General features: G+C 39.3%; 1 protein-coding gene across 1 annotated transcript in view; it reads right to left on the bottom strand.

Moving 5' to 3' along the window:
• Window positions 1-5,747: 5,747 nt before the first annotated feature.
• Window positions 5,748-13,898, bottom strand: part of MBD5 (methyl-CpG binding domain protein 5) — a 141,689-nt gene continuing 133,538 nt past the window's right edge. The window contains exons 11-12 of the mRNA XM_082840661.1: window positions 8,938-9,013; window positions 5,748-5,961 (exon numbers count right to left, since the gene is read on the bottom strand). Of these exons, the coding sequence (XP_082696787.1) occupies window positions 5,890-5,961; window positions 8,938-9,013 (148 nt within the window). The 3' untranslated portion in view covers window positions 5,748-5,889. The remainder of the gene's footprint in view (window positions 5,962-8,937; window positions 9,014-13,898) is intronic.

Genomic DNA, 13,898 nt, shown 5'->3' with positions numbered 1-13,898 from the left:
CGATGCAGGGGACACGGGTTCGTGCCCTGGTCCAGGAAGATCCGCATGCCGCAGAGCGGCTGGGCCTGTGAGCCATGGCCGCTGAGCCAGCGCATCCGGAGCCTGTGCTCCACAACGGGAGAGGCCACGACAGTGAGAGGCCCGCGTACCGCAAAAAAAAAAAAAAAAAAAAGATCGATATATACATACATACATACACTTAGCCACCTTCCTCATCTTGACTCAAGGGAGACAGCTGCACTATCACCGGGAAGCCTTCCACCAAAGTGGCCCATCAGTCTTCTTGCAAACTCTGAACCACACTAGGTAATTCTAAGCCCTACCTGGGAGTTCTCAAAACAGGATTGTCAGGCTTCCCTAGTGGCGCAGTGGTTAAGAATCTGCCTGCCAATGCAGGGGACACGGGTTCAAGCCCTGGTCCGGGAAGATCCCACATGCAGCAGAGCAACTAAGCCCACGTGCCACAACTACTGAGGCTGCGCTCTAGAGCCCGCGAGCCACAACTACTGAGCTCACGTGCTACAATCACTGAAGCTCGTGTGCCTAGAGCCTGTGCTCTGCAACAAGAGAAGCCACCACAATGAGAAGCCTGTGCACCTCAACGAAGATTAGCTCCCACTCACCGCAACTAGAGAAAGCCCGCGCACAGCAACGAAGACCCAACGCAGCCATAAATAAATAAATAAATATACAAACAAAAACAAAAAACAAAACAGGATTGTCCTGGGTCAATCTTATGATCAAAAGTGTCAAGTGCATTCAAAATGAAACTGAAGCTAGTATACTCACTTTCTTAAACATGGACTGAGAAGCATTCCTTTGGCATGGATTTTGTTTTGGATTTTGATCTAGGAATCAGTTTCCTGTTGATTACAGCATGCAAAACATGCCCATATTTTATACAGACATATGTTCCAGAACTGATTCCGTTAACGCAGTGGTTTTCGAATCTCATTTTGTCTCCCACCTGTGCCCCTGACTCCCACGCCCGGAGATATTTGGCAATGTCTGGAGTCACCTTTGATTGTCGCAATTTGGAAGGGATGCTACTCGTATCTGGTGGGTAGAGGCCAGGGAGGCTGCCAAACATCCTAGAATACACAGGACGGGCCCCACAGCAAAGAATGAGCTCACCCAAAATGTCAACAGTGCTGAGGCCGAGGAGCTCTGAGTGGAGATGACACTCTGTAGATACCTTGGTGCACAGAACTAGGCCCTCTTTGTCTGTGTGGTGCTCTCCATGATGTATGAAAACAAAGCAGAAAAGAATACATTAAAAAGCAATAAGAAGGCTGTGGTTCCTCCCCTGCCTGCGATTTAGAAATTAAGATGCCCAGCCTGTCTCTAAAGTAGGATTATTCAGTTTGGGGAGGTTTCCTAGGTAGATCCCAGTCTTGAATCAATGAATCTCTTATGGAACTATCATAATACAAGGCATTTAGTGTGGAACTGAATAGACTCTTGAGTGTGAAAAGGAGTTTTGGTGAATTCAAAACCATATTTGTTTTTCACATTGAAACCGTTCAGGTCATTTTCTTTTTCTAAGAGTATAACCATTTGGACAAAAATATCCATTTGATATGCAGGTGAAATGTAAATTGCTACTCTTCTACACAGACAATCCAGTGTATTTATACTTAATCCATAAAGGCATGATGTTACAAAACACAGTTGTATATTGTGAAGCCATCTGGCATCAAATTTTCCAATTTATAGACAACTTTGTATTTACATAACAAATTATTAAATCAACCATTTCTCCGGTTTATAAAAGGTCACTGAGGTACACACACAGTGTGTATAAAAGCAGATAAGGCTGATAACACATATTTACAGTTGATACAAATTAATCTTTCATATTTGAAGATAATGTTTTTTATATATTTTTTCTACATCAGACGGCCCACTGTCAGCAGGATTTCCCATGCTTGAGTTGTTTATTGCTTTTTGGCTCACTGATTGAATATTCACTTCTGGGTTGTTTACACATATGAATTACTAATGTTCTTATCTCTTTGGCTAATGCAAATGTGATAGAGTGAATGAAAGAAAAAGATAAACAATAATTCAGTATTACAGTTCTGGTTGGTTGATAGTATTTGTTCATAGTCCCCAAATGAGTCAAGTAATGCATAACTCATTTTATACACTACATGGAAAAGTCTTGAGTCTTGCATTACATCATTTGGGCATAAATGGGCAAAGTAAACAAGATATCAGATTTTCAGTAAGGTCTAGAATCTTGGCTTTCTTTTCAGAAAGAGCAATGTCACCAGCACCTTAAGCATCTTAGATTTTAAAATCTCAATGCGAAACCACTTGTGACTTACAAGGGAACTTTGCAAACTGCACGGAAGATTACCAAAGTTAACTACAATATGTTATCATGGTCTGAAATGAAAAAAAGAATCACCTCATGGGATAAGTCAGCTGAAAATCTTCATAAAACTTACAGAAAGTAGAACAACCACCCTCCACTCCTCCCAAAATTCTGCAGTGTTAACGTTCAAAAAAGAAGCTTGTGTTTACTTAAAAAACAGACATAGCAAATAACTCAAAGTCAGGGTTCAAATAAAAGACTAAAAGTGGCCCACAATATCACAAGGGATGAATATTCTTCTCAAAGAATTTACATGCACAATAGGACTAAAAAGTACAAACCAAAAATGTTCCTTAAATAAATAAAAACCCTGATTGCTTTTAACGCTACAAACAAGACAGATTAAATAAGTGCTGCTCAGTTAGATTTCACTCATTTGAAATAATCTTAAAAAAACACTTAAAGGTATAATTTATTCTCCATGTGCTTCCTAAGACTTTTAAAGGGCACAAAATAAAATTAGGGACTATGCAGTTCTTTAAAGGAGCAAAATTTTTTCATTCTGCTTCCATTCTCAGATTTGTTGGAAAAAAAAGTTTATTTTAGGGAATAAAAAAATGTACTAATGTAGAAGGGCTAGCCTTCATTTTAAAAAAATGAATTGGCTTTAATACAAAGAGAATGAAATGGCTCTGTGGGCAAAATTCAAATACGAATGACCAAGTTTTTAAATTGTAAAGTAGGTGCAACATTTAAAAAAATGTTACAGCACTGCATGTAATGCTAACAATATTTACATTAACTGCTTACATGAAACCATAGAACTGTAAAAGAGAGGAAAAAAAGAAAAAAACCTGGGTTTCCCTGGTGGCGCAGTGGTTGAGAGTCCGCCTGCCGATGCAGGGGACACGAGTTCGTGCCCCGGTCCGGGAAGATCCCACACGCCGCGGAGCGGCTGGGCCCGTGAGCCATGGCCGCTGAGCCTGCACGTCCGGAGTCTGTGCTCCGCAACAGGAGAGGCCACAACAGTGAGAGGCCCGCGTACCGCAAAAAAAAAAAAACAGAAAAAGAAAAAAAACCAAACCTGTGTGGACTGAAACAATACCTAGCACCCACATGAAGTCATAAGCAACCAGTGAAATCATGGGCACATTCATACTTTACATGGTCTACTGATGTAAAGTATACACGGGTCAGGGATGTAGAAACCTAATTAGTTTAAAATATCAAAAAGAAGCCTTGGCAGACATAAACTCAGTCTGAAGACAAAAAAGCAAAGTCTAAAAAAGCTTCTGCATATCAACACACACAAAAACCCACATACACGCAGACACACCCAATACGCAAACACACATATGCTGTGAATCTGTAAATAAAGACAACCGTGTAGACAACACAGTAGAAAAGCAGACTGGTACAAAAAAAAGGACAACATTAATGGTTTAAACATACCAAATACATCAACTTAGAACAAAAATAGTCAACTAAAGTACACGAGGTTACTTCAGGTGACTGCAGGAAGGACCAGGCAGGCAATCCGGCCATGACAGGAAAGACAAACTCAACCTACCCCCAGAATGAAGGGTTCCTGCCTCCAGGCCATGAAGCCCAGTGTAGCCAGTGTAGCACTCCATCAGGCTTGGGGGTAGGGGTGAGAGTGGGAATGGAAAGGACAGAGAGACACAGGAGACCTGGGAGAAGAACTAAGAGGTGTTGATATCAAAAGTGAGCCCAGGTGCAGTGCTCTGTGCTGTGGCCCCGAGAAACCAAACAGGGGAATGACCTTGGTCTCCTTTTTCCTGAGTGACTGGAACTCTGCTACATCATGGGACTGAGGAGCTGGAGGGGTGGATGAGAGAAGAGAAGCGACGTGGTGGGCATTTAACGGGTTCAGAGCCTGCCATTGGAGGGCCTCCCAGAAGCCGAAGCAGTAGGCTGTGGAGGGAATCCCAGGCGAGGGGAAGAGGCAGTGCTCTCCCGAGGGTTAAGGGTTTGGAGGTGGGGTTGGTGGCTCTAAGAATAAAGAGATAAGGGATCCTTTCCTTTGACAATCCATCAATTGAATCCAATCCAATCAATTTCAGGCTGAAGGCCTGAAACTTGGCTCAATTGCCTGGGAGATAGGGTTATACCACCACCACAAAAACTGTGAAAAAAAGATATTTATGTTGTGCTACATTTCTTATTAATAACCTTGTACTTTACAATGGCTCACAGTTTTAGGTTTGTATACTTGCAATGTAGTATTTTCTCTCTACATTTGTTTCACATTTTTTTACTTAATATAATATAAATAATTTGGTTAATAGATTCAACCTGCACATTTCAGCCACATTAATATATATAAGAATCTATTAATGGTATAAATAATTCTTTAAATAAAATAAATCTGATATGTTACATAATACTGATAAAAAATTACCATTGCTAATAATTTCATAAGCCACCTTAACTTCTGGTGTAAGTAATACTGATGAATGGATGTGAAACTTGCTTTGATGATTTGTACTTATTTTTGCTGCTACAGAAAAACTGAATTATAATCAACCTTACCTCTGATAATGGTTTCAAAGTGGGGCTTTGCCTCCATGTACGGAAATAGAAAGTTTTATCTTGTCAGGTATTGTTTGCAAAAAAACCTCAACTCTGAGTGTCAGTGGTGGTGCAGCATAAGCTGTCTAGTTCAAGAGGTGGCTATCAAATGTTAACTACAGAAATGATTGAGTAAAATATCCCATCTAAGATTTTTTTTTTATAAAACCTATTCTACTTTAAAACTTAGGTAAAAAAAATATGCAACAAATGGTTGCAGTTTCTGAATTCTTAATTTAGACCTGTGAGCCCTTGTCCCTTTAGAAATCTGCAAGGTTTCGATTTCCTAGACACCCGAAATCAAGTCCAGTGCTTCCAGGCAAGGTTCATTCCAAACAGACAATATAAATGGACACTCAGTGGTGTGCAGTGTATGTCATAATTCAGTTAATACATTATCATGCCTTTTCTCTGCTGTTAAATACAAAAACAGCATCTTTTACATTATCATAGAAAAGCATTTAGGTTGTATTTTTATTTATCACTTTACACTTGTAGTCTCTGGTAGGTGTACTCCATAGAAACCAAAGAATTTTGTACACTATTTCTTTGTACAATAAAAGATAAAGTGTGCATTAGGTATGCTTGTACATGACAATATTGTACAATATTTACATTTTTGATATCACCATGAAATTCTGCATTTTCTATATACAACATGGAAAATTCTTCAGAAACATTTGGACTATTTCTTATAATCACAATTTTAGTATTATAGAAAAAGAGTTTCTCAGTAATCTCTTGACTATCACTCTCATCATTCAGGGATTCTGATTGGTTTTCCAGCATTCATTATCCTTCCTGATCCAAAAAAAAAAAAAATATTGTATCACTGTTTCTTTTAGCACCCTGTGGCGGTGTTAACTATCTGCCATAGTATAAATATTGATATAACAGCGGCTATATCAATACTTATATACAGCTATATCTGTGCACATTCCTTTAATAAACACTGCGCATTGGTGGAGTAGTCCCTGTTATCTGGAGATCTTCCTCCTCTTGGGTTTGGGGGGTCTCATTTGTCTGTCTCCCTGTGGGATTTGGTGAACCTGGAAATAAAAGAGATGGGGAAAAAAACAACAACAACAGAGATTGAAATCACAAACACCATACGATTTCTGACAAAGAAACAGGGTAGGGAACAGACTCTGGCCCTGATTTTCTATCATTGCTATCCTGAGGCATTTAAAGTTTTTACCAAGGCCCAGATCACAGCGTGCCCACAGTCACTACAGAGGATGAGAAATCTTGGAAACTAACAAGCAGAGCAACACTCTGTGGACCCCCCCAACTAGTGGAATACAGAGGAGGAACTGGAAAAAAAAATCAATGTGGGAAATGGGACTTGCAGTTGCTACCCCCGTTGTCCATTTAAGACAAAAATAAGACGTTTCCCATCAGAGATTCCCTGAATTCCCTAATTTCACTGAAGTCTGGAAAAGTGGATAAATATATACTAAACATATTTTCTTCTTTATTTCATCACTGTACTTATTTTATAACTGCTAAGAAGGGTCAAAGATAATACAAACATACTCACAACTCAGCCCAAGGAGGTTTACTTAGGAGAAGAATCGGATGGAAAACAGAATACCACTACCATCTGTTGGCAAATCTAAGCTTGTGTAGCCTGGGAAGAGCAATTCATACAACTCATCTTTATATACAAATGCGGAAACTAGCCGCATTTAGGGCTGTGTATCAGATCGAATGTGGTAGAGCAGCAGCAGCACTTGGTTCCCAGGTATCAGACAGCATGTATGGTTTTGAGGGGCAGAGGACAAGCGCAAGGGAGGTGATCAGGTGCCCCACGTTGTATTGTGGCTGTTGTGATACAGATAGGAGGAGGCAAGGTCAGGACCCAGGAAAGGCAGGATGCACCCAAGGCAATGGTGTAGTAAATGCTTAACAATCAGCTCCCTGTGGAGGGACACAAGCCCACTGTAGCCTATGCCAATCTCTGTGGTATAATACATGTTTTCACCACAGCCAGTTTCAGGCTACCAACGGGATGCCACAGAACTCAGACTTAGGAAGGGATGTGCAGAATCAGCTCTCAAGACCCACTACAAGTTGGCTCAAATGCATGTTTTAAAGGTAATGTTTAGATAAAAGCAAAGGCCAATGCTATTCAGAGTCAAATACAGAAAACTTTAAAAAATATTATATTTCAAAAATAACACCTAAGAGTTTCTCACACTGCTTCATCCTCCTAACCCCTCCACATACATTCTTTAAAACCACTAGTCTCTGATAAAGAGCCAACTGAAACCTTTTTAAAATTGAGGAAAGAAGGCTTTATTCAAGACTGCAAACTAGTAACCTGTGGATCAAATGTGGCCTGGAAAGGGATTTTATTTAGCTATACGGTGTTTTAATATTTCAAAAATAGTTGGCAACACTAAAAAATGAGAAATTTTACTTCTAGACTTGTAGCATCTCATGAAAATGGGAAGATCTTGCAACACTGACACAATTCCTCACATGGTTCAGATGTGCTGCAGCATGGAAGCAGGAGCTCCTTCTGGACAGAGCACAGCCCCCAAGTTGCCAGGGTCCCCAGCACTGCTGACTGCCTGCTGGCCGCAAAGGCCAAATGTCCTGAGACAGAGACTAGCGAGATATTGCCAAACCCATTTCTCTTCTTCCTGAGCAGGCACGATGTATAGTACATTGAGTAGTCCCCTTGAATTAAAAAGGCCACATGATGGCCTTTGGGTCAGGCCAGTGGAAAGTTAGCACAAGTGATGAGCTTTCAGGTCTGGCCCATAAAACCTATCCTGGTGTCCTCTGTGTACACAGTCTTCTCTCCCCTGCTGGGCTGGATGCAAAGGATGTAATGGAGCACTCTGAGGCCCTAGGGAAGGGTGGACACTAGAAATAGAAATAATCTGAGCCCCTGAATGACAGTGTGGAGCAAGCCCTTCCTCAACCAGGAGACCCAAGTGAGGAACCATCTTCATGGCGCTGAGCCTCTAAGACTGAGAGTTGGTACACAGCCTACCTTGACCAGTGCGTCTTGGTTGGCATTTCTTAATCCACTGAAATTGCTCTTTTACTCATACCTGACCCCTTTTACTTAATGATATTATTTGCCTGGCCCTAGAAGGCGTTTGAGTTTATAATCTCCGCTCCAGAATTTTCCTATAATTCTACCAGGAAAGTTAACATCTCAGGGCCTCAGTTTACCCACCTTTGAAATGTGTCGGATCACAAAATCTCTAAAGTCCATACCAATCCCAACACTCTATGAACGTACAACTTATCTCTGTCATTCAATAGCCACTAGACGACTTGTTAGGAATTCAGATAACCTTCTTAACACAGTGTCAAGTAAAAGTAAATTACCTTTCATTGCTGAGTAGCTTTTGATAATTCATATTTATTAGAGATTATCAAAATTATATTTTGAGCATTTACATTAGCCAATATATAAATTAGAAAATGATGAGTAAACCTCTCTCATTCAACACTATTATAGGCACCATTCAAAAAAAATGTAAATAAAAAGTTGACTCTACTTCTTTAAAACCAGTGGTTATAGTGTTAAATAATTTAACAACAGAATGTTGGGCCAAATATTTTATGTTTTTACATAATAGTAGAAAGGAAATGAGAGGTCTATATACTCTTGATCTTGACCCTATGTTCAATTTCCCTTATTGTTTTATGGGCAGAGTGAAATTTATATTACTGAATACTTAGGCAACACTAATGATCACTGCTATTCTGACAGTCAAATGTAAAAGCCGTGATTTGAACTTCAATATTTTGCTGCTCACGTTTTAAAAGAATGTTATGTGGGGAAAAAAAGGTACTTATCTCAGGAAAAATCATAGTTAATACCACTAGGTTATTTTTTCTTAAGTTATTTTTAATCTTTTCTGATATTAGTCTTTTTCTGAGCCTAGTAATTTAGTATTGCTATGTGAATTGCTTGACAGTACTTAAGGGACTTTACCAAAAAGTATAATACAATCTATTTCCAAAGAAACACAATATAATGGAAAAATAAATTAACTTACAGTCCCAGACATTTTGTCCAGTTCACTCATGGCCTCATGAATAGCAGCTTCTAAATGGTTATTTAGCTTTCCACTTCTGGAATTAATGAAAACAACACACCAGATTAATAAATTAAAGAAACAAAATCTCAATGTAATTCCCTAGTCAGAGAACGGAAGTACCCATTCCACAAGAGAAAGTCAATTTATATTTACATTTGACAATTCAGATGACAAAACACTCTGGGATTCTCACAGCTGAATACTAATGATAGAGTCACATAACTACAGAAAAAAAATTGAACACATGATTGGGGAAAATGGATTCTTTCCCCTTCCACATGTTTCTTCCATAGTCTGATGATTTTGCAAGAAAGCTGGGCCACAGGTCTCTTTTCACACAGATGTAGCTTGTCCTCTGAGAGTCCAGCCTGCTTTGCATTGCCTTTTGTTCTGGCTTGTCTCTTTTGCAGGCAATCCGGCTGTGTGGCCAGAGGAAGGGCTCTGAACTTCAAGCTCTGGCCACTAGGGAGCTCCCTCTACCCTCTCTGGAGCTCCTGGCTTCAGGAGTTGAACAAGTGAAGGCTGAAATTCTGGTACACATTTGTTCCAGGTGGGAAACAGTTCAACTCGCTACACCTGAGGCTCTGCCGCATTTTTTTTTCCCCCCCGCAAACCAAAATGACATAACTATTTGAGCAAATAAAGAATGATGGGCTCAGAGTGTCTATCACTTGTCTGACCTTTTCTCTGCACTCAGCATACCATCACATGTACTATAACACATGGAACATCTGCCATGATTGAAAGTTTTATCTAGGAAGCTGTTGAACTAATTACTAAAATCAGGCAAATCTACACTATCCATGTCTATAGTTAGGTACACTCTAATTTTTCCTTCTTGATGCATATAAAGAATTACCCAATTGTTCTGAGTACTAAGGTGATTCATTTCATTTATCTTGTCACGACAATTACCAGAAAAGCTGCAGAGGTAAATCTTTTCAAAATAGGCTGCTAGCATGGCTTTCCAAGAATTAAGTCCTATCCCAGCATCTACATGGAGACTGGAAATTTGCAGTTGTAGAAGACTTTAGCTCACAGACCTATTTGGTTTGGCTCACATCATGTTTAGAAACATATTTGAGCTTTAGTGGAATGCTTTTATTATTTATTTATTTAAAATATTTATTTATTTATGTTTTTATAAATTTATTTATTTTACTTATTTATTTTTGGCTGTGTTGGGTCTTCATTGCTGCAGGCAGGCTTTCTCTCGTTGCGGTTAGCCCTTTGTTGCAGTGCACGGGCTTCTCATTGTGGTGGCTTCTCTTGCTGTGGAGTACAGGCTCTAGGCGCGTGGGCTTCAGTAGTTGTGGTGCATGGGCTTAGTTGCTCCGTGGCATGTGGGATCTTCCCAGACCAGGGCTCAGAACCCGTGTCCCCTGCATTGGCAGGTGGATTCTCGACCACTGCGCCACCAGAGAAGCCCTAGTGGAATGCTTTCAGATGAGGCCTTTTGGTTTACCACAGCCCTCACCAAGTTTTACCCTCATACACCAGGACTGAAAAATTCATACATTTAGTTTCTGTACATAATCCTAAGTAGTATGCTGCTAGGTACCTTGTGGATGCTCCATGTACTTACTAAATAAAAATATTTGTCTAAAGCTGAAACAACGGCTCCATATTTGGGGAAATATATATGCACTTAAGTCAGTTTAACTGAAAGGAAAGATTAATGTAGTGGTTGTAACTAAATTATAAGGGCAATGCAGCACCAACCTCTTCCCCCACCTTTTATTGGCCTGTAAGCTAGCCTCTAGCTTTTATATTCTTCCCATTTACTTTTAGAAATGTAAACAATGCAGAAAAGTGCATAGAATAAATTAGCAATCCCTATCAAACCCATTTCCAAAAATAAACTGGTAATAAATTACATATTTCCTTTCATTCTTTTTTATAAAAAAATTAAGCTGAAGTTCCCATTTGTTATCAATTCCTAGTCCCATACTCTCCCATCCTCCTCCCCAAAGGCAACTAGCTGTGTTGTGTATTCTTACAGTGTGTTTTAATATTTTATATATCCATGAACAGTACCTAGTATTGTCTTTTATGTGTTTTTTATATATATATATATATATATATATATCATACAAATGGTGTCCTGATATACCTACCATTCTGCAACTTTTCTTTCCCTTTTATTGCTATTTTTGAGTACTGTCCAAGTTGATATAATCTATTCACATACTGTCTTTTAGTTACCTACCTTTTCCAGTTTTAAGGGGCCCTGGGCATCTTGTAGAGTCAGTCTGAGTTGTTTTCCCAATGAGGAATTTGCTAAGCATGATTCTGGGTGACTGGATAGGAATCCAATCCCAGGACTCTGTAGGGCAATTTAAGCTGAGCTGGGGTTGGGCTAGGGCCCCTTTTGTGGACTGTTTAGCAAACGTCTTGACAGTATCACAAACTGCCCAGTTGCCTGACAATATTACACCTTGTGTAATGTGTTAAATAGCTTTATCCTTACTATTTCTTTTGTATAAAAGTATGAACATAAGTTTAAAAGATATTTGTTATGCATTTTTATTTACTATCTTATGGGTTTAAAATTGACTATGTAAAAGTTTTAAATATCTAAAAAGAGGTAAAATGTTTCAGTGAAAAACCATCAGAGAATCTTGGTTCTCTCACCTTTAATAACAAAAATAGCTAGTATTTATTGAAAAGTTTATATGTGCCAAGAATTGTATTAAATCTTTATATACATTATTTCATTTAATCCTTATAACAATCTGATGAAGTAGGTATTATGACAACTGTTTGTACGCAATACTTCATGACTTTTTAGGGAAAATTGGTGAAACCAACTGCAATTTTATAGCGAAGAAGATGGATATTTAACTACAAATAGTTTTCAAAAGTAATAGAGTCATAAAAATCTTTTCCCTAACTATGAAAAATTACAGTGACATCACCATTAAAGAATAAAAATAATTCAACATTATTTGTTGAATAAATAGACAAAATTTTAGGAGTTTGTGATTTCATTCTTCAACAGGATATTTAAAATGTTTATAAACACCTTGTATCAATTTAAGGTAATTAGTATGTTTTCCCTTTAACAAACTTAAGTAGTTATTAGAGGGTGAAATGACTACTTTTGGAAGAGAGAATAAATATGGAGATGTGGCGCAGGAAATTACATGAATACATCTTTGGAATCAAGAGGTAAAGAGAGTTTCCCAGATGTCAAATCTGCATACTAATTTTTACACTAGCTGGTCAAGTCAGGAAAAAATGAGCTTAAAAGAGGAAGAGAAAGCTCCATGAGTCCATGAAATGAAAAATTAGTCAAAATTCAGTCTTCTAGTCCAGAGGGCCTCCTTATGGAGTCTCTTCTATGATTTTCTCTTCCCCACTGACATTTAATAATAAACATTTTTACTGATGGACACTCTAAAAGCTACTTGATTAAGCAATAGATGTTCATATAATCACATTTCTAGTTATTAATGGAGATAATTGCCACTTACCTTCACTGCCTACATTGTCACACATTACCCTTATCCTCATTAGTTAAAAAAAAAAGCCAGGTTCACATCTGTGAATGGTATGAGAAATAAGAGGGAAATGGGAAGTGCACGTTGCTCTGGACTATCAGTTCAGAATTTAAGCAACTCACTTCATGTAGAACAGAACAAACTTGGATAAGACATAAATGTCAAGAAACTTCGATTCTAAAACCTAATCCATAGGGAAAGTATGCAGATTTAAGAAAATTCAACACATGAGAGATCAAGGTGGTGGAGTGCGAGGATACTGAACCTACCTGCACACCCCACCCCCTGCCCCAATGAATATATCAAAAATACAACTATTTGTTGAGCAACTCTCGCTGAAAACGACCTGGAGACTAGCAATAATGACTCCTCTACAACAAAGACTGTAGAGAAAGGTCCACATGGAGTCTGGTAGGAAGGGAGGAGAAGATATCTGGTCGGGAGTCGCACACAGAAGAGGAGGGGGTATCACCAGCTTGGAGATCCTCCCTGGGGAGCATGGGGCTCAAGCCACATTCAGGCACCCCAGCCCTGGGGTCCAACACTGGGAAGATGAGCCCCTGAGCTGGTTTGAAAACAAGTGGGGCTTACTGGAGGGCTGTAAGAAACCAAGACTCCGCTCTTGAAGAGTGCATGCACAGACTTGCTTACCCCCCCGCCACACACACACACACACACACAGCAGAGAGACAGCATATTGGAAACAGCCTGGTGCTTTGGCTGGCTTGTCAGCACACTCCCTAGCCTTCACTGCGTTCCTGCTCCAGCCCCTCTCGCTCAGGCACTGCTCTCCACTAGAGCAGGGGCTGCCATTGCCAGTGAGAGTGCACACATTTAGAGGGAATGGAGCCCGCACAGACCCTCTGACCAGGGCAGAGGCAGACATTGCCAGTGCACGTATCCCTGACCACATCCGGAGGGAGGAGAACTAGCTTGATATATCAAGTGAAGACACTACTTTAAAAAGATCCATGTACCCTAATGTTCATAGCAGGATTATTTACAATAGCCAAGATATGGAAGTAACCTAAGTGTGTCCATCAACAGATGAATGGATAAAGAAGTAGTATATATATATACAATGAGAATACTACTCAGCCATAAAAAAGAATGAAATTTTGCCATTTTTAACAACATGGATGGACCTGGAAGGTATTATGCTTAGTGAAATAAGTCAGAGAAATACAAATACTGTATGTTTTCACTTACATGTGGAATCTAAAAAAAAAAAAAAACAAAAAAAATGAATGTAACAAAACAGAAACAGTTTTCTCCTGTGTTCCCCATTTCAGTTTCCACTACCCATGAAGTCACCCAAGCTAAAACCCTGAGAGTTGTCCTTGATTGCTTGCTCTCCTTCACATTCCAACCGAATCACCATGATGTTCTGTCAGTTTTACCTCCTAAATATATCTT

This window comes from Leucopleurus acutus (assembly GCF_964270905.1).
Source record: "Leucopleurus acutus genome assembly, chromosome: 6".
NCBI lineage: Eukaryota > Metazoa > Chordata > Mammalia > Artiodactyla > Delphinidae > Leucopleurus > Leucopleurus acutus.
The sequence above is the reverse complement of the archived record's forward strand: the minus strand, read 5'-3'. Positions and strand labels throughout refer to the sequence as shown.